The sequence below is a fragment of the Micromys minutus genome (genome assembly GCF_963924665.1).
Source record: "Micromys minutus genome assembly, chromosome: 2".
NCBI lineage: Eukaryota > Metazoa > Chordata > Mammalia > Rodentia > Muridae > Micromys > Micromys minutus.
The window spans coordinates 51,135,706-51,161,088 of NC_137971.1; the positions used below are offsets into that span (position 1 = coordinate 51,135,706).

Below are 25,383 nucleotides of genomic sequence, written 5' to 3' on the forward strand. Positions count from 1 at the left end.
GGACACCCACGAGGTTTCTGCCCCCTCTGGGCAAACAACCATCCTTCACCATGCAATTTTCAGCTATGAGGCTCACTGAGACTGGCTCCCATCTTAGGGTCAGGAGCGCAAGAAATGCGACAAGGTTTTCTCTGGAAAGCCAGGATGCCTGGGTCCTCAAAGGAGGTGGCAGCTCCAGGCCTCAAGGGCTAGGGACAGGGGAGGGGCGCCTGCCGGCGGGAGGCCCATTAGCCAGTTAAGTGCTCCCTGGGAGGGGGGACTGCTCTGCAGCAGGAGGGGGTGAGGCGAAGTGAGGGCACGCGGGTGGAGTGGGATGGAGAGAGATGGGGTGACGTTTCCTGAGCTCAGCTAAGTGCGGTAGGAGTGGGGTTGGGGACAAGGGTCTAATGTCCTTATTATCTTCGCCTTTTCCTCCTGGAGTCCTCAACCGGCTGACCTTGGCATGTCTTGAGTAGTTCAAACACCCGTCTTTCCAGGTGCACCCTTAATAGCCCCGTGCCTCCGAGCTCTCCCACTTTATCTAAGGCCCCGGAAAAATTGAGTCTTACTGAGTCGGCCAACAAAGACCCTCAATTCCGCTCCATCATCCCTTTGGCTGCAGTCGCCGCCCCAACCGCCAGGGGGCGCCGCCGCGAGTCGGGCGGCCCGGCCTCTGTGGGAGGGGGTGGCACCGCCCGACGGGGCGGGGCTCGGCGGGGGCGGGGCCGGGCGCCGAGTCTCCTGTCCGTCCGGGACAGACTGGCTGGCGGGCGGGCGCTGACGCCGCGGGGCCAGAGCGGGCCGCGCGGGAGTGTGTGGAGAGAGCAGTGGCACCGTCGGTTCCCGTCGGGGCTCTGTGGGTCCCCGAGCCGCCCCTGGTTTGGCCATGGCGGGCGCGAGGCCCGGCGTCCACGCGCTGCAGCTGGAGCCGCCCACCGTGGTGGAGACCCTGCGGCGCGGGAGTAAGTTCATCAAATGGGACGAGGTAAGAGAGTGGCTGTCCTCTGCTCTGCCCTGATCGAAGGATTCCTTCATTCACATTCGGCTAGATGCCAAGGACCCCCCACTTCAGTGTTGCCTGACCACCGCACCCCCTATTCCAGTCTTGCTGCACTCCGGAAACTTGAGTCCCCCGTTGTCCTGGTAATAAAAGACTTTGTCGTTCCCCCCCCCCCTACATCTCCCCGCAAACCAGTCCTTTAGCTGTGGTCATTTGGGCTCTCCACTCCTTGGCTTTGAACCTCAGTAAATCCTATCCCTCTTCTCACTCTTTCCCACTCTTGCCAGACGACGAATATCAAATTCTTCATGCTGGTTCTTAGTTTCTGGTCTGGTCCCCAGATCCCTGTGCCTGGCACTGGACTCCCAGGGGGCATAGGTCATCATTGTCTTGGGTGGGGTGCCACTGGGATCCTACTCTTCTCAGTGCATCTCCTGAGCTATTATAGTCCTCACTTTTCAGCCTGTCCTGGTTGGTACCCCTTCGTCCTGCTTCGCTTCAGGATTCCAGCGAGCTTTCTGCTCAGATGGGAGCACCAAGTCACCCTTACCGGAGACTTTGTCTCTTTCCAGGTTCCTCCAACTCTGGGAACTTTGCTCCCCACTCCTTAATTTAGTGACTTTGAACCCCAATAAACCCGGCCCCCATTTTTTACTGCTTTCTCCCTGCTATTTCCCTGATACCCACCTGCGGCTTCTTATCCAGATATCACGTCTTACCCACGTTTTTGTATCGTTCCCTCCCCTGCTCCCTGGGCCCCTTGCTCCCTAGGGCCTCAAGTCAGCGGCCTGAGCTTCCTTACTGTTCCTTCCCAGTCGGGCCATAGGCCTGGAAGACGCTAGGTTTCTTTCCGGCTGGGTGGGGCAGAAGTGGGAACTCTAAGGGGAGGGGCTGGGGGCGTGGCGTTAGCTGCAGGTGTGCTGAGCAAGGGTGGGTACCCCTGGGGCTCCAGGAGACCCCTTCTCCTGGCCAGCCTAAAGGGAAAAGTTTCTCCTTTTCCTTGCAGTGTGATAAACCCAAATAAGGAAGTGGAAACAAGGAGAGGGCCTGGGGTGGGGTGGGGGTGCCGAGCAAAGTTTGGAACTGAAGAGCCATGGTCCTGGGTTGTCTTTGGAGGTCAGGCTTCTGAGGATGGTACCACAGGGGCTTTAGGGACAGTGCCCACACATTTCTTCCTTTCTAGCACTACTGGTGGCTGGTTAGTCAGGCCCAGGGCAAGGTTTGGAATCTCCCGGAGGGTTGGAACCTGGTGTCTCCTGATTAGAATTGAAGGGTTATGAATCTCATGGGTTTAGGGGCCTGTGTCTCCAGATCCAGCTGCTGTTCTTTTGTAAACCAGGACTGCTTGGGTGGGGCTGTGCAACCCCCATTCTCCCAAGAGAGAGAGGCCTCTGCTGTGAGGTTGATGCTGAGGTCAGGAGCCAGGGGTGGTCCCGAGGGTCTTGGCTCTCTGTTTGCCACGTGCCAGGACTTTGCAAGTGTAGTTTCCTCCTGTGTAAAGTGAGGGTGATGGCAGGGTGCACGTCACAAGGAGCTGAGGCACATGAAGGGGAGGCTTTGAAGCTCAGTGTGTATAGTTGGATGTGGTTCACAGTTGGGGCTGTGGAACCAGGAGTGTGCATACTGGTGGCAGAATGGTCCAGAGCTGCAGTTTGGGGATGCCAATCCTCTTCTGGCTCAAGGGAGACCAAAGTAAGACTGACTAGAGTGAAGTCCTTACTGGTCCTGAGCACATGGGTAGCCTTGAGTATCAGTGACCAGGTCCTTTTTAGAAAGTGAGCTTATTCCTAACGTCCTGCCTTTCTGTCACTGTAGGGCTGGTAGGGAGAAGATTAAACTCCCTGCCTAGTCTTCCCGAGGGGCCCTTTTCTATAAGATGGGTAAGCCTAGAGGCTATGAGGATGCCATGAGGTACCATGTGATGGGTGATGAACTTTGAGAAAGATCTTAGGGTGGCCAGATACTTTGAGACCTCAAGGGACAGAGAGAGGCTTTAGATCCAGGCTTCTTTTTTTTTCTTAAAATGTTTTTTTTTTTTTTTTTAAAGATTTATTTAATGTATATGAGTACATATGGTTGCTGGGAATTGAACTCCAGACCTCTGGAAGAACAGTCAGTGCTCTTAAATGCTGAACCATCTCTCTAGCTCTAGATCTCTGCTCTCATACAGGAATAGTAAGGGATGTAAGGCAGAGGATTCTAGCATCCCTGACCTCTCAGGCCTTCTGGGTAAACAGAGGCCAGGATGGGCTCCTGGAAGCCTCCACAGCAGTTTTATGGGTAGAGAAGAAATGAAAGTACAGCAGGGTAGGGTGTGGCAAAAGCTGGGTGATAGGGAGAGGGTTGCAAGGAGCGTATGGGATAGACTCTCAGGGCAAAGGTGAAGCTGAGACACGTTAAGAGACTGAGCCTCAGATGGCTTGCTGACAACTTGTCTTCATCACCGGGAGCACCGTAGGCTGGAGGAGCTTCCTCTCGGCTCACTGGCAGAAACCAGCTACTGTAGGTTCAGGATCAGGCCTACTCCAGCTCCCACTCCCCTGACCCTTATCTTGTACTGCCCTCAGGAGGCCTCCAGTCGGAACCTGGTGACCCTTCGAGTGGACCCCAATGGCTTCTTCTTGTACTGGACAGGGCCCAACATGGTGAGAGCAGTGCTGATAGCTCAGGCCTAGGCCTCTGGGGGTGACCCCTGCCCAATCCCCTTGTCCTGGGGGTAAGGCCTAGCCAGGGGGTGGCCATTCCCCAGCCTGGGTGGAGAGATTAAGGACCTGTCATACTTCTTAGACACAAACCTTGGCTCTGGTTTTCTCAGGAGGTGGACACACTGGACATCAGCTCCATCAGGGACACAAGGACAGGTCGTTATGCCCGCCTGCCCAAGGTAAGGGATACAGTCTCATACTGATGGGGCCAAGGTTGTCAGGGGACAAGACACCCCTCCTCATTTTTAGATTTCACTACACAGGACCCCAAGATTCGAGAAGTACTGGGCTTTGGGGGCCCTGATACCCGGCTGGAAGAGAAACTGATGACAGTGGTAGCCGGGCCAGATCCAGTAAATACCACATTCTTGAATTTCATGGCCGTACAAGATGACACAGTCAAGGTGGGTTGGGGTCAAGAGACAACCCAGGAAAGTAGATGCTTCATTGAAAGATATTATGTAGCCCAGGCTGGCCTCAAACTCTCAAGTGCTGGGATTGCAGGCATAAGCCCACCACACTTGCTTTTATTCTCGTGACCCAGGCTGTGGCTGGGCTAGCCCCTCTGTTCCCTTCACCTATACCCCTGTGTGTTATTAATTCCCAGGTCTGGTCAGAGGAGTTGTTTAAACTGGCTATGAACATACTGGCTCAGAATGCCTCCCGGAACACCTTCCTACGGAAAGCGTGAGCCTGGGGTTACTCTGGGGAGCACTGGGGATTCAGCTGACCAGTCCCAAGATCTGACCCTTGTACTTGCGTTCCCAGATACACGAAGCTGAAGCTGCAGGTGAACCAGGATGGACGGATTCCGGTCAAGAAGTGAGCCCCCCTTTTCCCCTCAGCATCTCTCCTGCCCTGACCTTGGTGATTTTTGCCCCCCACTGACCCTGACCCCTCCTGCCTGCATCAGCATTCTGAAGATGTTCTCAGCAGACAAGAAGCGGGTGGAGACGGCACTGGAGTCCTGTGGCCTCAACTTCAACCGGGTGAGGGTGGGGCAGGGTGGGGTGTCACAGTGGGTACCCACTTTCTGGAACTGGCTGCCCTAGGTGCTCATCTCACACTCCTCACCCTCAGAGTGAGTCCATTCGGCCTGATGAGTTTTCCTTGGAAATCTTTGAGCGGTTCTTGAACAAACTGTGTCTACGGCCAGATATTGACAAGATCCTGCTGGAGATGTAAGCAGCCTGGGAACGGCTCCCATAGGCTGGGCTCTGCCTCTGGTTTCTGCTCAGTGTTCTTCTGGTCCAGTGAAAAGGGGTGCCGGTGGGCAGGTTTGTGGGTGTCAGCCTGAGAAAGGGGGAACCTGCCCAGGGTACTCATGTGGTTTCTGGAACTATGTGTCATCTTTTTGCCACAAGCGGCTTAATCAGCCCACTGAGAATGGGAACCAAGGGCCTCAGACATATTGTGGGACCTGCCTGAGCCAACACAGTGTGAGAGGCAAGAGGCAAGACTGATCCCGGGGTCCAAGGTGGACCAAGCATTTAGCAGCTTTTAAAGCTCTTAGAAATGCTGATGCTTGTCTGCCTTCTACCTGACACCGTTAGGTGGTCAGGAGAGTGGGCAGGGAAGCAGAGGTCACTGCTGAAGTTAGGTGCAGGCCTTCTCACTTCTGTCTCCCAGGGTGAGGGCTTAGCACCAGGTGGGAGCTGAGGCTACAGCCTGACCCAGCTTCTGGGTCCCTTCAGAGGTGCCAAGGGCAAGCCGTACCTCACTCTGGAGCAGCTCATGGACTTTATCAACCAGAAGCAAAGAGACCCAAGACTCAATGAAGTGCTGTATCCGCCGCTCCGGTCCTCACAGGCTCGGCTGCTCATTGAGAAGTATGAGACGAACAAACAGTTCCTGGAGCGCGGTGAGTAGCTGTTGGCAGTGGGTCAGCGTGGGTGGGACAGGCCAAGCCCAGCTGACCTGTTGCCACCCCATCCGCAGACCAGATGTCTATGGAGGGCTTCAGCCGCTACCTGGGAGGGGAGGAGAATGGTATCCTGCCCCTGGAGTCCCTAGATCTGAGCATGGACATGACGCAGCCACTGAGTGCATACTTCATCAATTCCTCACACAATACCTATCTCACTGGTGAGCGAGAGAGCGGGGAGCAGAGGCACGCTCATCCTCCGCCCTCACACTGGAAGGGGCAGGAATGGGGCAGGAATGGTCCCGAAGTCAGTATCTCTGTGCAGTAGGCCTTCTGGGTATCTTGAAGTGTCAGTGGATGGGCTGACAGCATATTTGTTTCATTGTGCAGGAGTAGCCTGTATAGATGCATGGGCCAGAGATAGATGGGTTTAGAAGTAGAAAAAGGGCTAGAGGTGCAACTCAGGGATAGAATGCTAGTCTACCATGTGCATAGTACAGAAGAAGTAGGAAAGGAAGGCAGTGTGTGTGTGTGTGTGTGTGTGTGTGTGTGTGTGTGTGTGTCCTAATGGCAGGCACATAGGAAAAGAGGGCTGGGAGAGAAAACTGGAGGGACCAAGCCCTGTCTGGAAGGCTTCTGGAGTCAGTGTGAGTGACAAAGGGGTTCTTTGGACAGCTTGAAGTAGGGAAGCGCTGTGACCTGGCAGTAGTCAGAAGTTCTGTGGAGATTGGGTTGAAGGGAGGGAGGGGCTGTGATCCTCTTAGAAGGAGGTGGTGAGGCTGGCGCAGGCCAGAGGTGGGTAGCAGGAGCAGCTATAGTAGATAGCAGTTAGGTCCTAGAGAGCTCTAGAAGCCATTTGGGAACTCCATAGTTGAAGGTTGTGGGGCAGTGCTGGGAGTGTTTTACGTGAGGGGATGTGAGCCTTGGAAGAAGAACCAGCTGTGTCTGGAAATACTATTGAATGCCTACTTTGTGCCCACCTGATGAATACCAGGGACTGGGGTTCAGGATATCTGCCCTTTCCTGAGGGCTTCTGGGGGAGATGGTACTGCCTCCACAGTGACTGTAGGAATAAGAGGCTAGTCAAAGTGTACCACCCTGGAATTGACTGGGCTGTGTCAGGGGTCTCTGTGTCCCCAGTATGGGTTGGTTCCACATGGGATGGGGTGGCCGGTGGGTAATGACACAGCTTTACCTGCAGCGGGCCAGCTGGCTGGAACATCATCGGTGGAGATGTACCGCCAGGCGCTGTTGTGGGGCTGCCGCTGTGTGGAGCTGGATGTATGGAAGGGACGGCCACCGGAGGAAGAGCCCTTCATTACCCATGGTTTCACCATGACCACTGAGGTGCCATTACGTGATGTGCTAGAGGCCATCGCTGAGACAGCCTTCAAGACCTCACCCTACCCTGTCATTCTCTCCTTTGAGAACCATGTGGACTCGTGAGTGGGCCTGCCCTGGGAATCTCTAGAGAGACCTCTCTGATGGAGGCAGTCTGGATGGACCCCAACACACAGCCCTTTCATCCTTGCATCAGCCCTGACCCCTGAGGTACTCACTCTATAGGCCTCTGACCCCTGGAACCTTTGACCTCTGACCTTGTCCCCACAGGGCAAAACAGCAGGCCAAGATGGCTGAGTACTGCCGCTCTATCTTTGGGGACGCTCTGCTCATTGACCCACTGGACAAATACCCGGTATGGCGGGGGGGCTTGGAGTTAAGCCAGGGTGTATGAAGCTAAAGGGAGACTGACTAGTCCTGACTTGTCCATGTTGCCCAGCTATCTGCGGGCACCCCCTTGCCTAGTCCACAGGACCTGATGGGCCGTATCCTGGTGAAGAATAAGAAGCGCCACCGGACCAGCACAGGTGTCCCTGACAGCTCAGTGCGTAAGCGGCCTCTGGAACAGAGCAACTCAGCCCTGAGTGAGAGCTCAGCCGCCACAGAGCCCTCCTCACCCCAGCTTGGTATGGCCTGGCCTGACCACCAGCCCTGATTCTAACACGGACTTAACTTCCCACCCCAGTGTCTGTCACTCCAGCCTGACTTCCTTCCTTCCTACCTCTCAGCTGAGTGTTGATCTCTGTGCCCTGACTTTCAGTGTGTCACTGCTCCCCAGCCAGGGTAGGGCTCTGGATTCTGACCTTTGACCTCATCAATCCTGTTCCTTCAGGCCCCTGACACTTGACTTGTAACCTCTACTGACTCTGTTCACCCACCTACTTAAACTTTCAGCTAACTTTTGCCTAGTCTCTATATTGAGGTCCCTCATCATGTGACACATAACTGCTTATCCCACTAACCCCTGCTGGCTCTGGCTCTGGCTGAGCCCAACTTGCAGCCCTGCCATGCTACTGTTCGGTTGTTCAGCCTGGTGTTCTAGTTCCCTGCTCCATGTATCTCTGGCCTGTGACACCTCTGGGCAACCACTAGCCTTAGTGCCCCCCAGAATCTGATCCCCACCCACTCCCCAAGTTATACTTTTTTTTTTAAAGATTTATTGTGTATAGAGTTCTGCCTGCATGTACACTTGCATACCAGAAAAGTGCATCAGATCCCATTACAAATGTTTCTGAGCCACCATGTGGTTGCTAGGAATTGAAATCAGGACCTTTGGAAGAGCAGCCAGTGCTCTTAACCTCTGAGTCCAGTTGTACTTCTTTAAGTCCAGCCCAAGTTGTTCTTCTTTAAGAGGGCACCCTGATCTCCCCCACACACTGAGCACAACCTGCAGGCTTCCTCAGTCCCAGCCTGTGGTCCTGACACTAGACCCTTGGCCCTTGTGCAGGGTCCCCCAGCTCCGACAGCTGCACTGGCTTAAGCAATGGGGAGGAGGTGGGACTTGAGAAGACCACTGTGGAGCCTCAGAAGTCTCTAGGTGAAGAGGGCCTCAACCGGGGACCTAATGTTCTCATGCCTGACCGTGACCGAGAGGATGAGGAGGAAGATGAAGAAGAAGAAGAAACAACAGATCCAAAGAAGCCCACCACTGATGAGGTCAGGGCCACAGGCGGGTAGAGCGGAGTTTGCTGGGTGGTGGCCTTTCTGTTGCTCATTTGCCTTTGTAGAGCTTGACCTATGCAGGTTCAGTTTATGTCGGTGTGTAAATGAGTCTGCAAGAGTTGGGTGCTGGGCAGGCGAAAGAGACACCCCACTAGTAAAAGCCTCCACATGCTTGCCCTTCTCACAGATAACAAAGAAGCAGATAGATAGGTAGGTAGGTAGGTAGGATTGTAAGAGCTAGGACATGGTTGCACACACCTTTATCCCAGCACTGGGGAGGCAGAGGCAGGTGAATCTCTCAGTTTGAGGCTAACCTGATATACAGACTTAAGTTCTAGGACAATTCTAGTGTACACAGAGAAACCCTGTCTCCAATAAACAAACAAACAAATAAACAAATGTATGTGGTAGTGCATGCCTTTAATCTCAGCAGAGTCAGATCTCTGTGAGTTTGAGGCCATCCTGGTCTATCTACATAGTGAGTTCTAGGCTATCAAGAGCAACAGAGAGAGACCATGTCTCAAGAAATAGTATTAAGATATAGTACTGGCAAGATCATAGTGATTACCAGACAAGCCTAGTGAACTGACTCTGTCCTCTGATTAACACGTGTGCAGCATGGCAGCAGGTACCACACTTACACACACTCACACACACATAAAAGTTGTAAATAAAGTTAAAAGTTTAAAGAGGGTACAGAATTGCAGTCTGGGAAAGGGACAATGCCCTGTCAAGAAAGTTGGGACAGATAGACCCAAAGAGTTGGCATTAGCACGTGGTGCCAAGGCCCTGTGGGAAGAGAGAGTCTCAAAGGGAATTCTGGGGAGTTGAGGTGACAGAAGGGTCACTGTGGCTATTGGGGGAGGGAAGATTTGAGAGGGTCCCTGAGTTGGGGACAGTGTGTGTGCTGGGCACAGAGAGGCCTCTGTCCAGGTCATGTGTCAGCATCTTGCAAGAAGTTGTTGACCAGTATGCATGGAGGTGTGGGAAGGGGCGGAGTGTAAGGGACACCTGGTACCACTGATATTGAGTTTGGGGGCCACAGGGCACAGCCAGCAGTGAGGTCAATGCCACGGAGGAGATGTCAACACTCGTCAACTACGTTGAGCCCGTCAAATTCAAGTCCTTTGAGGCTGCTCGAAGTGAGTTGGGATGGGTGACTGGGAGCTGGCCCTGTCAGGCCTTGGCAGCTCTTACATTGTTCCTCCACCACCCCCAGAACGGAACAAATGCTTTGAGATGTCATCCTTCGTGGAAACTAAGGCAATGGAGCAACTGACCAAGAGTCCCATGGAGTTTGTGGAGTATCCTCCCAGGCGCTGGGGTTAGAGTGCAACTGGGCAAGGACTTGCAGATGCAACTGCAGCGTCTGCATGGGGTCCTCAGTAGGCTGAGGTGTGAAGGCTCAGGGACAGCGTGGGCAGCTTTGTTGGGAGTGGGAATCCAGGAGAATGAGATGAGCCCAAGGCAGAGACTGGCGCAGGGTGGTCACTTCTTCCCTTATGGCCCTGACCAACAACCCCAGATACAACAAACAGCAGCTTAGCCGCATCTATCCCAAGGGCACCCGTGTGGACTCCTCCAACTACATGCCTCAGCTCTTCTGGAACGTGGGTTGCCAGCTTGTTGCCCTCAATTTCCAGACCTTGGGTGAGCTCTGGGCCTCTGTCTTAGGGTTTTTATTGGTGGGATAAAACGATGTGACCAAACGCAACTTGGGAAGGAAGGGGTTTGTTTCATCTTACAGTTTACAAGTCCATCATTTTGGGAAGTCAGGAAAGGAACTAGAGCAGAAGCCATGGAGGAATGCTGCTTACTGGCTTGCCCCTTGTGGCTTGCCCAGCCTGCCTTCTTATAGCATATGGGACCACCAGCCCTCCATAGCAATCCTTAATCGAAAAAAAGTGCCCCACAGGCTGGTCTGATAAGAGGCATTTTCTCAATTGAGGTTCCCATTTCCAAATGACTCTAGCTGGTATCAGGTTGACATAGAACTGGCCAGCACACCCTCCTTGACCCTTGTCTATCTTACTGGCTTCTGATTTACCTATCCTAGATCCCCAGATTTAACCCAGACTTTGTCCTGAGCCCTTACCTAGACTGATTCTATGGACCCTCACCTGTCCAGTTGTTCTTGAACCTGCACCTTTGATCTATTGATCCCATCCCTAGTCCTGCACCTTGAACTCTGGCTGACCCCTGCTAGGACCCCCTCACTGATCCTGCCTGTGTTGCCCACAGACTTACCAATGCAGCTCAACGCAGGCGTTTTTGAGTACAACGGGCGCAGTGGGTACTTGCTCAAGCCTGAGTTTATGCGGCGGCCGGACAAGTCTTTTGACCCCTTCACTGAGGTCATCGTAGATGGCATAGTGGCCAACGCCTTGCGGGTCAAGGTGGGGCCCAGGAGGGGTTGGGCCTAGGGTTTTTTGAGGAAGATGCACAGCAGCTACCTTACTTGTTTTCTTGGGCTGTCCCACCCTAGGTGATTTCGGGGCAGTTCCTGTCTGACAGGAAGGTGGGCATCTATGTCGAGGTGGACATGTTTGGTCTCCCAGTTGACACAAGACGCAAATATCGCACACGGACATCCCAGGGGAACTCATTCAACCCTGTGTGGGATGAGGAGCCCTTTGACTTCCCCAAGGTAAGCTTACTGTGTGGGAGGCAGAGCCACCATGACTTTGCTGTGCGTAGTCTGAGAGTAGGCGCCAGGAACCTACTAGTGGCAGGTGGTCTGAAGGCAGAAGAGTAGGTGACCTCCTTAGGGCCTGCATATCCCAGGGTCAGGCTTGGGTTCTCTGTCCTTTTCTGAGTGACAGATGGGATAAGGAGAGACAAGGGCTGCAGCACAGGGATAGTGACAGCATGTCCTATCTTGTGTTGTTCCTGTTCTTTCCCCACATGAGGAACAGACACTGCCTGCCTTGTCTCCAAGGCAGGAAGCACTTTCCAGAGACCACAGCTACAAGCTTGACCTGCCCCGGCCCCCAATATGGTCCCATGGAAATGTGGCCTCTACTCTTGACCTGGTTGAAATGTGTCCTGAATTTATACACATGGCTCCGTAGAGTTGCTAAGCAGGCCTGGACGTGACCTGTCCTGTCCTATGGATAACCCTGAGGGCTTCTGGCTGTGTTCTTGGCTCAGGACTCTGGTGGTCATCCCTTGAGCTGGGCTTCTGTGCTCTGAGGGTGAAGCCTTAGTGGCTATGTTATGGTGGTCCTGGCTCTGCCCCGTGGCTCAGCAGTCTGGGCTCCACAGGTTGTGCTGCCCACGCTGGCCTCACTTCGCATTGCAGCCTTTGAGGAGGGTGGCAGGTTTGTTGGGCACCGTATCCTGCCTGTCTCTGCTATCCGCTCAGGTAAGTCCGTGGGCTTGGGGCAGTTCTGGGGTAGTTTGGGAATCTGTCCAGGCCTAGATCAACTTTTCCTCCTGCCCACCCAGGATACCACTATGTCTGCCTGCGAAATGAGGCCAACCAACCATTGTGCCTGCCTGCCCTGCTTATCTACACTGAAGCGTCTGACTATATCCCAGATGACCACCAGGGTAAGACAGGGTGATAGGCCTTGGCAGAGCCCAGAAGGGTGGGAACTGGGCTTGGCTGATGTAGGTGCCCCAGTTCCCACCCTTGTAGGGTCAGACTTCTCACCCTTGGAGCTGTGTGCTGGCAGTGTTGCCTGGGCTTTGGTCTGAAGACTGGACCTCTGCTTCCTCTAGACTATGCGGAGGCCTTGATTAACCCCATCAAGCATGTCAGCCTAATGGACCAGCGGGCCAAGCAACTGGCTGCTCTCATTGGGGAGAGTGAGGTGAGTGGGCAGTCACAGAGGTGGGCAGGGCTAGGCCCACCTTGACACTGGAGAGTGGTGAACAACTCTTCCACAAGTACCTCCAGCTCCCAACCCTGCCATCTGAGGCCTTTCTCCAAACTATGCTGTTAAGTGTCTTATTGCAGACCCTAGTTTCATGTCTCTCGCCCAGTTCTTGCCTGGGAAGCCTGCTCCCTTTTCTGGGTTCTTTTGTCTACTCAAACCTAGAAATGAAGTCAAGTGGTTGCTAAGTGGCAGCCTGCTGCCAGCCCTAGGGTGAGGTCAGTCACATCCTTGGCTCACTGCCCTGTCCCTCACAGAAACGGGACACTGAGGCTATAGGAAGTGGTTCAGCTCCACACAGCCTGGCTGGGCCTCCAGCCCAGTCTCAGCCCCTAAAGCTTGACCTTTCTGCCATGTTGTTCTGTCAGGGGGGTTTTGGATGGCTTGCAGTGGGCAGAAGGCTGGAGGTTTTTGCTTTTGTGTATAAACATGTTGGTTTTGTGTGTGTGTGTGTGTGTGTGGTTTTCCAGAGACATGTTCTGCCTTACTTTCTGAGATAGGGTCTTTCACTGAACCAGACTGGCTGACCAGTGAACTCAGGGATTCCCGCCTTTGTCTATCTCAGCACTGGGGTTATAGGCATGAGGTGATCCAACTGCAGGCCCTCATGCTGCTATGGTAGGCACTTTACTGAGTCAGTCAATTAGTTTTCCAACCCTTACTTCTACCCCCATATTGGATAGAGATGGAGTCTCTGCCAGGCAAATGCTCTACCGCTGAGCTATACCCTCAGCTCAGTTATGGACTCTTGAAAGCGGACATACCCATTTGCACTGGTTTGGGTTATGTCTAGACTGGATTTTCTCAGGCTCCAGATTGGGTCAAAGCATTGGGTGTTCACACACTGGGGCACTGGAAGCCAAGAGGAGATAGTGGCTTCAGTGGGGAGGCACCAGGAGCAGAGGTTCAGCCACATGTCCTGACCCGGTCCCCATGGGGCCTGTGGCGGCCAGGAAAGCAATGACTGCAATTAGGGCTGTAAGAAGCTGTTAGTCCAAGAGACTGGTGCCTGCTCTGCACTTGCTTCCTTTGCTGATTAAATCAGAAGCTGAGCATCCAAGAGGAGGACAAACTACCAGGCGGGTGGGAGAGAGGGACACAGAGCCTGTTGGGGCGGGCCAGGCTTCTCCAGAAGCCTCTGGAGTTGTTGAAGACATGAAGTGATCTGGTAACACAGAGCCTCTCCTGGGTGTCGTGGGCAAGGGTCTAGGGATGCCCATTGTTTATCTCCTCACTGTGGGCAGAGGGAGCTAGCTGGAAGGGACATAGGGCATACAAGAGGAGGAAGGACCCAGAAAGACGAGAACATTGTTAAAGAATTTTCTCTTACAGGCTCAGGCCAGTACAGAGACATATCAGGAGACCCCATCTCAACAGCAAGGGTCACAGCTCTCCTCTAACCCCACACCTAACCCACTGGATGCCTCACCTCGGTGGCCCCCAGGTCCTACCACCTCCCCCACTAGCACCTCTCTCAGTAGCCCAGGTAAGGGGCAGCCTGTGCTGGGGTGGGCTAAGGGGAGCCACCTGCAGCTGGGTTCCTCAGCCTCTCACCACGGTCTTTGCTCTCCAGGGCAGCGAGATGATTTGATTGCCAGCATTCTCTCTGGTAAGGGGCACAGCCTGATCTGCAGTAGGGTCACCTGGTAGGCATGTGCCCCACCCAGCTCAGCCGTGCCTGGCCCACCTTGACTGCTATCCTGCCTCCTTTGCTTCCCCTTGTAGAGATGACGCCTACACCTTTAGAAGAGCTCCGAAGCCACAAGGCTATGGTGAAGCTCCGGAGCCGGCAGGATCGAGACCTGAGGGAACTGCATAAAAAACATCAGCGCAAGGCTGTGGCCCTCACCCGCCGCCTTCTGGATGGCCTGGCTCAGGCCAGGGCTGAGGGGAAGTGCCGGACCTCCTCCAGTGCCCTGTGAGTACCCTGTTACCATCTGTGTTGTGTGCTGGTAGGCATATTAGAGGGAGGTGTACTTGTGAGTCTTCAGGCTGGGTGGGCATGCTCAAATGACAGGAGAGTAGAGGTAGGTTCCTATACTGGGCCCTCACTCTTCCCTGAGAGTAACACTTCTTCTGAGGTCCCTGGCCAAGAAGCAGGGAAGCTAAGCTAACGGAGCTGCTGGCCCCTGCTGGCCTCCTGATTTGCATAGCATAGCTCACCTAGCTGGTGCCTGCCACCATCTGCTGGCATGAGCTCTGCTCTAACTGTCCGCCACCAGAGACTGTCCTTGAGCAAGCTCTCCCTATAGGAGCAGGGCCACCAATGTGGAGGACATGAAAGAGGAAGAAGAGGAGACCAAACAGTATCGAGAGTTCCAGAACCGACAGGTACAGAGCCTGCTGGAGCTGAGGGAAGCCCAGGCAGATGCAGAGACAGAACGGAGGCTGGAGCATCTGAAACAGGTGAGGGGGGCATGTACAGGCGAGGAGAGACAGCTTGCTGGGTAGATCTGCCATTAGCCCTGTGTTACCTGCTGCTGCCTGCATCCCCAGGCTCAGCAGCGGCTCAGGGAGGTTGTCCTGGATGCACACACAACTCAGTTCAAGAGGCTGAAGGAGCTGAATGAAAGGTAAAGGTAGTAGATCCCGGGTTAGTGTGGGGGACTCTGCCCAGAGTCCAGCCTCTGACTCCTCCTGTCCCTCCTTGCTGCCCCAGGGAGAAGAAGGAGCTTCAGAAGATCTTGGACAGGAAGCGCAACAACAGTATCTCAGAGGCCAAGACAAGGGAGAAGCACAAGAAGGAGGTGTACGTATGTGGGGGCTGGGAGCTATTGAGTGAGGGGAGGCCGGGAGAGTGCCTGGCCCAGAGCTATCCCTTTCACCTCTGCAGGGAACTGACAGAGATTAACCGGAGGCATATCACTGAGTCCGTGAACTCCATCAGAAGGGTGCGTGAGCCTGCCTCTCCTCCTTCTCTCCTCAGAACTCAGCTTTGCAATGCCCACCTTGGTGCCACATTTCTCTCCCAAAGCCTGCTAATGCCTTTCCTCTTGAGACTGTACCAACCACACCGGTCCCTGCATCCTATCCAACATTTTAGGAGCCCTGACATCCCCCCACCCCCGATTTCAGTGACCCCAGGCCTTGTCCCTCCCTCAGTTGAACTCTTTCCCTCCTTTCCAGCTGGAAGAGGCCCAGAAGCAGCGCCATGAGCGCCTCATGGCAGGGCAGCAGCAAGTCCTCCAGCAGCTGGTGGAAGAGGAACCGAAGGTGAGGCTGGGAGGAGGCAGACAGGCGGGTGCACTGGAGCTGGGTGGCCGGGCCCTCTGGGACACTCTTCCTCTTGCAGCTGCTGGCCCAGCTGACCCAGGAGTGTCGGGAACAGAGAGAGAGGCTGCCCCAGGAGATCCGTCGGTGCCTGCTGGGCGAGACATCAGAGGGATTGGGGGACGGCCCCCTGGTGGCCTGTGCCAGCAATGGTCATGCATCTGGGAGTGGTGGGCACCTGTCTGGCGCTGACTCGGAGAGCCAAGAGGAGAACACCCAGCTTTGAACTGGCTGAACATGAGGTGGCCACAAGACTGGGTGGGCACTGGGCTGTGGGTAGAAGACACTAATGCTTTGTTTTTGTTTTTTTTTTTTTTTAACCTTTTATCTTTAGAAATTTTATTTTTTTAAAATCTGAGGCAAATGCCTCACACTAACTCCCCTCATTTTCTTGGGGCCTCTTCAGTCCTTAGCCTCTCTTCTAACTTCAGGCCTAGGGAAAGGGGCTAGGGCTTGTACTTCATAACATTCACCTAAGATAGGTGCTTCCCAAGGAGCAGCAAGTAGAGTCCTGGAGCTCTGGGTAGTGGAAACTAATCCTTTATATTTGGGGATTTTTTTTTTACATGAATAAAAGTGGACTTCAGGGACCATGTGTCCAGTGTAGTTTGGATGAAAACACGCTGGGCTTTAGCTCTTGTACTGCCATTTTCTCTGTGGCCTCAGTTTCCTCATCTGTAAAATAGAGTTGTGCCATTGTGGTCAGATTCCTATCGAAGAGTTTCAAAGTTTGAACTTGGCTGCTTTGCCCAAAGTCTATGGTGACTTTATTCCCTGTCAGGGGTAGCTTCTGGCTTCTTCCATGTCTGTCCTGAGCCCCTAAGTTTCCCAAAGCCATTAATCTCTTTTCCCTCAGTCTTTCCCTTGTCTCTCTGTTCAGGCTCAGATCCTGCTTTAGGAAGCCTTCCCTACTTTACACCCCTTCCTGTTGCCCAATCTGACCCAAGCACCCAGCATCTTCTACTAGGGCTGCTGAGGGCCCACAAAGGGTTGAAGCTGAGTTTTCAGATTGGTGAGAAGAGGTTCATGGCTCTTAGGAGAGAGACAGGAAATTGATAATCTGAAGGGTTATTGCTGGCAGGGGCCATGATACTCTGGATGCCCTGTGGCCCTCTCATCCCTATGAGGGAGGTTTTTGCCTGTTTTACAGATATGGAAACAGGTCCCGAGTGGAAGATGCCTTTACTGGGCCATAGCTAAGTGGAGACCTGCTGGAAGGCAGGATGGCCAGCGTGCTAGCTCTGTGCTAGATGGTCTTCACCAGCCTGGAGGACATACTCTGAGCCTGGGACCAGACAGGAACACCAGAGACCCTGTGGCAACAGTATGGGCTCAGCTCTGCTGCTGGGGCAGGCTGGCACTTCTTCAAGGCCTCTCCCAGCTTCCTGGCAGTTGGGGACTGGCTGCTCCCTCCAGAGGAAGGCAGCCTCTTATCTGGGCTTATCTCCTGCCAATGAAGTGTTTGCTTTGCTTTGTTTTTGTTGCAGCCCCAGGCAAACAGATTGGGTAGGAAGGCCAGAGAAACTGGGTGGCCAGGGTTGGGCTTCCCAGGGGCTAAGGCCTCAGCTCTCCCTGAGATTCCTACCATCGCCCAAGTCACCTTCAGCTGTCAGCCCTTGTCACATTCCCAGCTCTGCCACTTTTCCATGTTCCGTAAACTGTATCGCTGACTGGCTGACCTCCATTTCCCAAGCACTCCATGTGGGCTAGGGTCCTCAAAAACAAACTAAGTCCCAACATCCCGGTGTGTCTCCTCTGCAGTGTCAGTTCCAGACATAGCCTCACCTTCAAGTCTGACCTACTCCTTGAGGCCCTGTTGTGGGGGCCACCCCCTCCCCTGTTCCAGGAAGCAGAGTGGTGGCGCAACTTATCTGCGTATCCAGCGCAAAGCACTGGCCTGGGCTATAGGGGCGCCAATAAATCTCTGAGCTGAGCTCTGGGCCCTGCTCCAGGTCCGTGTGAGAAGCTTTTACGTTCCCTAGCGATCCTGCTGCCGCGCCGCCCCGCCCCACATGCCTTGCCAGGTCCCTGAGCTGCGCTGGCCCCAGGCCGGTCAAACAGTAGCTGCTCACAAGGACTGACCCAAATAGGAGCAAATGACCCCCTCCCCCGCCCCGGGGGAGCCGCGACATGGTTTGCAGAACGCTAAATTCCGGCGGCCGGCAGGGCTGCGGCTCCCAATTACCATATTAGAGATAAGGGCCTGGCAGTCCCAGGGGTTCAGCCACGCTTCTCTTCCCCACCCAAGCCAAACAGCCCGACTCGGCGGGCGGCCTCATCTCTTCTTGGTCTCAGCCCTTAGGCAGAGCTTGTTTCGTCCTCGGGTAAAACAAGTCTCTCTTTATCAGCAATTGAAATCCGGTTCGCGGAACCCGGACGAAGGAGAGAGGCGCGGCGGCACATGCTCGGGCTTTATTATAAAGCACGTTTCTCAAGACCTCAGGTCCCCAGTTAGGATGACAGGACAGCACCCAGTCTCGGTTTACCAGGACTCACAACTTAGCACAGGCGCCTGAGGGCAGTCCAGTACGGGAGAGGGAAAATAGCCACTTCCGGAGGCGTAGGGGTTGGGGTGTGTGGAAAACTTTGAAACTCCAAACGAGAGCCACCCCTTCGTGGCTATTGCACGCACCGGAAGGAACTCAAAGCTGTACATCAGCTCTTCTCCGGGTTAAGGGACACAGAGATCCTCCCTCCTTTTTTCCTAAGGCCTCAAAAGACTTCCGCCCACACCCAATATGGCGGGCGACGGGAACGGGTAGAGTTCCGGGAATGTGGAGCAGACTGTCACTGGGAGGGGGTGGAGCCTCCTTTCCCCAAGTTCCGATCCCACCAGGACTGGATAATGCGCGTCCAACTGGCGCTTTGTCGCATCTGTGTTGCAGTGCCTGCGCTCTTTGGGCGAGGAAGTCCCTTCAGGGAAGGAGGAGGAAAGAGTGAGCTTCACTCTGGCGTCCCGTATCAGCTCCCTCCCCACCCCTAGCTTGCTCTGCACTGGGCGGTCAGAGACTCGGGAGGATGCGTGTGCCCGGACACTAAATGAAACTGCTCAGCCAGAGATCTAGAGTTTAGAGGATGGGGCAGAACTTAAGAATTTAAAGTAGCTTAAGAAGTTGGAGAGAGGCTCAGTTACCAGCAAACCTTGTTGTACTCTATGAATCTGACGGTTCAGAAACTTTGGCGTGAAGTGGGTCTGTACTACAGATTCGGTTCTGGTAGCGGTCTGGCTGTAAAAGCTCCCAATTACAGGTAAAGGCAAGTTCCGGGACTGGGGGCGGGGTCTCGGACAAAGAAGAAAGCGGGAGGAAATCCCCGCAAGTCACTGGACACTGGGACAGGGGACGGGTTAGAACTGCAAGTCCCGGCATGCTCTACAACTCAAGAGGGAAAACTTGGTGGCTCTGACGCTAGAATTCTCGACATGCCCTAGATCGCAGGACAGGCAAGTGCCTGAGGGTTCAGGCCCCATCGCACCCAGTTCTGGCGCTCACCTTGAAGGAACCCTCAAACTCATCGCTCATTCTTCGGAGCTCACGGCCATAGCGCTGCGCTGCCCAGAGATTGGGGGGAGCCGAACGCGAGCGGCCTCGAAAAGGACTAAGCTCCTCCTCCATCCCTTCATCCTCCTCGGTTCCTGCCGGGTACGAACTGTGTCGACTCCTGGTCTCCATAGCCCCAGCGCCTGCAGAGGTCAGGGGGTGGAAGAGGTGTGAATCTCTGGCTTGCTATTGTCGGCACCTCAGCCCCAGTCCCTCCTTCGTGAATGAAGGGAGCGCAGAGGGCTTGTGTGAGAAATCGATTACTTCCACAAATCCTTGAAGAAGCCTTTAGTGTACAAAAGGACAGTCTACTGTGCCTTTCACAAAATAGGAACATAGATGTAACTATCACACGGTCTCGTAGCAACCCTTAAGTAGGAGGTGTCTTGTGTCTTTGTAGGGGTCTTGGGAAACAATGCTCAGCACCCCCTATTGCTCCTTTTTGGGAGACAGCTGTCACCACTCATCCGTTTTATTTTTCTGAGACTGGAGTATATATGTGTTGAACTATCCTCCTTACCACCTGGTCCAGCGTGGAGGTGGGTGTGGTGGTTTATATTTATAATCCCTGAACCGGTGAGGTCGAAGAAGGAGGTTGAGTTTAAAGCCAGCCTAGACCACAGAACTTGTTTTTTTGTCTCTCTCTGTGTCTCTCTCACACACACACACACAGTCAGGTGGGATGGACTATGAAGAACATGCACACAATAGCTACAAATGTGGTCAGAGAAGGTCAAGTTTACTCAGGTTAACAAGGTTGTTAAGACCTGAGGCCAGAGGTCCCTGGGTTTAGAACCCAGAGCCCTTCAGGCTGTGTGCAGCTCTTCCCTTGCCCAGATAATCTTTAAGTTCTCTTCATGAAGGGTCAGTCTCACTTTGCCTACATACTAACGCACCTGTGTGAAGGTCACATCGGAGTGCAGACGTGCCCTGTGAGCTGCAAGAGCATTGTGGGTGGTCTTCTCTGGTCTGGATATCCTGTGCCGTCCTGACTTCTGCCATCTGTACCCCTCTGTCCAGACCAGTGAAGACCCAGAACCACTCCCAGGGGCAGAGTCCAAAGCTAGGCACAGCCTGCTGCCTACACCCAGGCGTCTGCAGGCTCGGGAGGAGGTAAAAATCACCCTCAGGTTCAGGGGTTGGTAAATTTGCCTCCATCTCTCAAAGGTCAGCTGGCAAAACTCTGCAGCCCAACTGCAGGTCTGAGGATCCCAGCTGCAGACATGTGACAAAAAGCAGAGGTAAGCAGGAGACCCTCACAAAAGACCTGCCCAGGGTCTGCTCCAGGCATCTGGCCAGAACAGAATATCATTGCTCACCTAAAGAGTGCTTTCACTGGGACCACTTAGTAGCTGGGTGGGTTCCCTTTTATGATCTTGGACCCATTTCCCCAATTCCTTGTGACCTTAGTCTTTGTCTGTGGCATGGGGACAGCCTGTTTCATAGTCACCACTCCACTCTGTCCTTTGAGCATCCATTGGTTTCTTAGCTCCTGTGTGGCAGATGTGGAGTTCTCCCTGTCTTACATAGAAAGGAGCCAGACGCTGAAAAGGACAGACTGAGTCGTGGTGGTGCAGACTATCAGCACTGAGTAATGAACCTGAGCCATACAATCACGGTGTTTGTGTGCTGAGCTGGTGGTGGGAATGTCTTCCAGGTGGCCTTGGTCTGAGCTCAGTCGCTCCTCCTTCAGGAAGAAGCAAAATGAGGGCTGGTGAGGTTGCTCAGCCCAGAAAGGAGCTTTCAGTACAAGCTGGATAAGCTGAGTGGGAGACTCGGAATCCATGCAAAGGGAGGAGAAAACCTCCATAAGTTGCCCTCTGACCTTCACTAGCATAGACATGTGGCACCTGTGCCCTCTCCCCAAACAAATCTGCTTTCAGAAGCTATGTCAAAATCCTTTAGCCTTTAATTCCAGCACTCTGGATGGAGGCAGAGGTCCTTGGATCTCTGAGCTCAAGGCCAGACTGGTCCACAGAGTGAGTTCCAGGATGGCCAGAGTTACACAGAGAAACAAAAATCCTTGCTTAGCATGCTCAAGGCCCAGGGTTCCACCCCAGCACCTCACAAACCAACCAACCAACCAACCAACCAATCGGAGCACTGACCAGGTCAAGCTGGTTTCCTTTGGATTGGTTCATTTAGTTCTGAACTCTTATTATTAAGGCAGTTCCTCGTTTTGCAGGGAGTGAAACTAAGGCAAACAGCATATACGTTGTACCCAAGGTCTCACAATAAGTGACAAAGAGGGGGTCTGTGCTCTTCTCATGTCCCCTTCAACAATACCACAAACCACCTTGGTGGCCCAATTTGGAGGAGTCATGTTCACCTGCTCTGACTAGTGTCAGCCATGCCAAGAGCCCATGATGTGGTAATTACTAAAGGTACTCAGCCATGCCAAGCACCTCAGCAACAAAATAACATCCATTTGTGTCAAGAGCATTTGTACTGACTGGTGAGAAAGGGTCTCAGGTGGCAGAACGCTGACCTTACTTAAACTGGTCTTCCTGCTCCCGTCCCCCCAACTGCAGTTTATGTGGTGCTGAGATTAGAAGCTGCTGTGCACGAACTAGGCAGGTATTCCACAGACAGAGCTGCATCTCCAGCCCCTTAATGGAATTGTAAAAATTATCTTTGCATTTACTGGAAAGAACCTAGAGATTCTGTGAACTCCTTGGACAAAGAGGGTGGATAGGGTGTGGCCTGGACTTGCCTCAGTCCCTCAGAGGGATGGGTGACTGCTCTCTGGGTGGATGTTCAGGACTGCCCATATGCCACCTCCCAGACAGACTTGGGGTGGGGGAAGCAGGAAGAAATTGGTTGATATGCACCTTTAGCTTTAAGCTCCTTACCCATGGGGCTTCTGGGTAAGTGGTTGTGGCTGAACCAGCAAATTCACAGTGCAAGAGGCATCCTAGCATGCTCCATTAAAATTGGTGGGAGTGCCTAGGGGATGCCACCAAGCCCCTCAATTCCTGAGACCCACAAGGTAGAAGAGAAGAGAACTATACCAACTCCTAAAGAGTATCCTCTAACCTCCATATATGTTTTTACACATATACAATAAATAAATTCGTAAAGAACAAAACATGGTTATTATACACACATTAGCCCAGGGAGTGTCTCTGTGGTCTAGTCTCTGCCTAGAATGGGAAGGGAGAGAAGCAAAGAGGGCATAAAGCTACCTTCAATTCCCAGCAACCACATTGTGGCTCACAATCATCTGTAATGGGATCCTATGTCCTCTTCTGGTGTGTCTGAAGAAAGCAACAGTGTTCTCACATTAAATAAATAAATGTTTTTTTTAAAAAAAAGGAAAGGAAAAGAAATCTGCAGATATGCCCAGAAGTGGTGGTACATATCTTTAATCCCAGCACTTGAGAGGCAGAGGCAGATCTGTTGAGTTTGAGGTCAGCTGGTTGAGCAAGTTCCAGGACAACTAAGACTACATGGAGAAACTCTGTCTTGAAAAACCAAAAAATCAATAATAATAAAAAAGAAGAAAGAAACCTGAAGGTTAAAAGAAGGGGTGGGAACTGGAAAAATGGCTCAGTGGTTCAGAGCATTTACTGCTCTTGCATAGGATGTGAGTTCAGTTCCCAGCAAACATGTGGGGGCAGTTTACAACCACCTGTAACTCCAGCTTTAGGGGATCCAGTGCCATCTCTGGACCCCCAAGGCACCTGCACATGTGTATTTTACACGGGCATACATATACACATAACTTTAAAAGGAAGGTGGAATGCCAGGCATGGTGGCCTGTGATCAAGAGTTCAAGGCTAGTCTCAGCTATGTAGAAGTTTGAGGCATTCCAGGGATATATGAGGGCGTGGGGATAATTTAGGCTCTGTGGAGCCAGTGACAAACCTGGTTGAGCTCAGATTTCTGTGGCTGTACAGGGTCAACAGTGAGAAGTGGGGAGAGAGTATAACCAGTATCTGCCAACGCCTCTTCTGTCTTCACACTTTGGGGACATAATAAGGGAGTCTGTTTTCAGCATTCAGTGAACCAGCTTAATCATTAAGGATGCCATACATCTCTGAATTAGCCCAGTGATAGTTGGTTTGTAGAAGAGGCAATTTGATGATCAGAGCTATCTGGGGCTTCCCAAGCGTCTTCAGGAAGCATGGCTGCAACAGGAATGAAAGGGGCATGGGACAGGCAGATGATGGCAGTGAGGAACCTACCTCCATGATGACTGTAGTTGGCTGCCCGTCCCTGCTGATGAACGATGCTCCCCAGGAGACCTGGGGCCAGGTAGGGACCTGGCTGGTCCTCAGTGAGGTTAGGGCCCAGGCCCCTATCTGTTGTACTAGCGTCTTCCTGCTCACTGGGCTCAAACTCTGGGATCTGGAACATGCTCTGGGCTGTAGAGACAAGGCAGAAAGTACTCAGTACACAGCTAGGCAAACGGGTGATGAGAAGCAGGGGAGAGGTACTCCTGGCTCCCTCTTCCACCAGAGCAGCCCTACTCCCTAGCTCCCCAATCTTCCAACCCCTTATCTGTCTACTAGGTATGGCCTGGCTGTTGCCGGAATACTAAATCTCTCTTCAGAGCTCTATCCAGACCCTAGTGCGTACACCCTGCCCGTTAGGACCGAGAATAGGTCTCACCCCAAGCCCGATCTCGAGGCCCTTGACTCGGGCCTGCCTCCTCCCTCCAGTTCTAAGGGCGCCCGACCCTAGTTTCCTGGGCGACAGGAACTGTCACAGATCTGACCCAATCAGTTCTCGAAGTAAATCTCGGGTCGGCCTGGGGGCGGGGCCACCCCAAGCCAGGTCCCACCCCTGCACCGACCTGCTGGTCTCCGCCGCCTTCCTCCCGCGTCGCTCCCCAGGCTCCGGATTCCCGGATCGGACTTCCTCAAGCCTAGGGCGTGTGCAGGAGCCAGCGAGGGCTGCTTTGGGGTTCCCATTTGGATCCTGGAGGCCTGCTTCGGCTGATAAGTCCTCCAGCCCCTCTGGGCCTGAATTCCTCCTGTAAAATGGGGCTGACACCTCCCTGGGGAGCTGGTGAAAACTCTGTAAACAGTTTAGTGATTACTTATTGAGCCGTTCACTGAAGCTCGGTAGTCGGATGCAATGATCGTTGCGATGGTTATTGCTCCCCCTGGACCGAGTGACCGGGATGGGAAGACCAGCTCCTTCCTCCTCCCGGTCGTGGAGTCCTTGCACTGCCCGCCCTGGGGACAACTCCCGGCGCCATCTCGGGAGCTCCTTTCCGGCAGGATGGCCGCCCAGGTGCGGGAGAAGGAACAGGGCCGCCCAGGAGGGCGAGCCGTGGGGCTTTAGGTGGCTCTGCTGCTAGGATAGGTGTGCGAAGCTGCAGGCCGGAGCGCGGGGCCTTCAGATACAAGATAGGGGGCGGGGCCCGAATACCATCTTGGTTGAGGGCGGAAGTTTCCTTCAGCGACCCTGTGTGGGGAAGTCGTTGCCGCCCCCATATGGGCATGCCGATCGCGATTTGGGTTTGGGGATCTAAAGGAGGGAAATAGTAGTCCTCAAACATTAAGAGCTGTCGGTCCATGGCACTGGTAACCCAGGTGTTTGTTGTGTGCGGCCTGTTTTACTCTCAGCCGCCGGCAACCATCCGTAACCCCGGACGCCCGCCGGCAGCGCACCTGGCGCCGATTCTCGAAGAGATGCACGCCGGGCGCGGCGCACGGCTTCGGAGTCCTTGCCTTCCGCTACGCAGTTTACGTAGCGAACGGACGCCCGCGCAGGCGCAGGAGTGGGGCGGAGCAGCGGGAGCCGGGAGGCTGGAGCCCGGTGTCCCGGTGACCGGATCCCGCTTCCCCAGCAGCGGCCTGAGGACCTGACATCGACTTCCTCTTATTCACCGGGGCTGAGGGTGGACGCGGTGGGGAAACACGTCTGGAATCTTGAGGACAGAGGAAGAAGCCTCTCAATCCGGATTATTGGAGGGGAAAGAGGAACCAAGCTTGGGGAGGGGGAGAGCGGGGCGTTGGGCGCCCCCGCAGTGGCCGCTGCCCTAAGCTGACGGGCATCGGCCGGCTCTCCCCCTCCTGCCAGCCGGACAGAAGCGACCAAGGCCTCTGTGCCACTGCATCCTCGCATCTTGACTCTGAGGCTGGCCCAGGGAAGGACACCCCCAACCCCCATTTCATTTGCCCTGGGTAGGAAA

The 25,383-nt window shown here is 53.9% G+C and overlaps 2 protein-coding genes across 5 annotated transcripts; one reads left to right on the top strand and one right to left on the bottom strand.

The window, feature by feature from the left end:
• Positions 1 to 769: 769 nt before the first annotated feature.
• PLCB3 (phospholipase C beta 3) lies at positions 770 to 16,283 on the top strand. 2 transcript variants are annotated; one of them, XM_080911238.1, is made up of 31 exons: positions 770 to 964; positions 3,547 to 3,624; positions 3,795 to 3,863; positions 3,948 to 4,088; positions 4,292 to 4,371; positions 4,453 to 4,506; positions 4,598 to 4,673; positions 4,765 to 4,865; positions 5,379 to 5,545; positions 5,623 to 5,769; positions 6,750 to 6,990; positions 7,160 to 7,244; positions 7,329 to 7,515; positions 8,337 to 8,545; positions 9,597 to 9,693; positions 9,771 to 9,855; positions 10,077 to 10,201; positions 10,793 to 10,947; positions 11,037 to 11,198; positions 11,816 to 11,915; positions 11,999 to 12,103; positions 12,275 to 12,366; positions 13,762 to 13,915; positions 14,003 to 14,038; positions 14,155 to 14,347; positions 14,682 to 14,835; positions 14,926 to 15,002; positions 15,089 to 15,178; positions 15,263 to 15,320; positions 15,556 to 15,642; positions 15,722 to 16,283. In XM_080911238.1, exons 1-31 carry the CDS (start codon positions 866 to 868, stop codon positions 15,923 to 15,925), a joined length of 3,708 nt encoding a protein of 1,235 aa, XP_080767364.1. In that variant the 5' UTR covers positions 770 to 865; the 3' UTR covers positions 15,926 to 16,283. The 2 variants fall into 2 exon arrangements, with proteins under 2 accessions (XP_080767364.1, XP_080767365.1); XM_080911239.1 differs by having other exon boundaries at positions 7,329 to 7,437.
• Positions 16,276 to 24,522, bottom strand: BAD (BCL2 associated agonist of cell death). 3 transcript variants are annotated; one of them, XM_080911242.1, is made up of 4 exons: positions 24,037 to 24,522; positions 23,426 to 23,605; positions 19,191 to 19,381; positions 16,276 to 16,374 (listed from the first exon to the last, which is right to left on the bottom strand). In XM_080911242.1, the coding sequence occupies exons 1-4, from the start codon at positions 24,152 to 24,154 to the stop codon at positions 16,330 to 16,332; spliced, it is 534 nt and encodes a 177-aa protein (XP_080767368.1). In that variant the 5' UTR covers positions 24,155 to 24,522; the 3' UTR covers positions 16,276 to 16,329. The 3 variants fall into 3 exon arrangements, with proteins under 3 accessions (XP_080767368.1, XP_080767367.1, XP_080767369.1); XM_080911241.1 differs by lacking the exon at positions 16,276 to 16,374 and adding an exon at positions 18,103 to 18,612; XM_080911243.1 differs by lacking the exons at positions 16,276 to 16,374; positions 24,037 to 24,522 and adding exons at positions 18,103 to 18,612; positions 23,853 to 23,962.
• Between the last annotated feature and the right edge of the window lie 861 nt (positions 24,523 to 25,383).

Coding starts and splice junctions, on each gene's coding strand:
- PLCB3 (XM_080911238.1), top strand. CDS start 866: ATGGCGGGCGCGAGGCCCGGCGTCCACGCGCTGCAGCTGGAGCCGCCC. Junction 12,367..13,761: donor CTCTCATTGGGGAGAGTGAG/GTGAGTGGGCAG, acceptor TTTCTCTTACAG/GCTCAGGCCAGTACAGAGAC. Junction 15,179..15,262: donor GAGAAGCACAAGAAGGAGGT/GTACGTATGTGG, acceptor TCACCTCTGCAG/GGAACTGACAGAGATTAACC.
- BAD (XM_080911241.1), bottom strand. CDS start 24,154: ATGGGAACCCCAAAGCAGCCCTCGCTGGCTCCTGCACACGCCCTAGGC. Junction 19,382..23,425: donor CAACTACAGTCATCATGGAG/GTAGGTTCCTCA, acceptor TGACCTCTGCAG/GCGCTGGGGCTATGGAGACC. Junction 18,613..19,190: donor AGTTTGAGGGTTCCTTCAAG/GTGAGCGCCAGA, acceptor CCTTCCCTGAAG/GGACTTCCTCGCCCAAAGAG.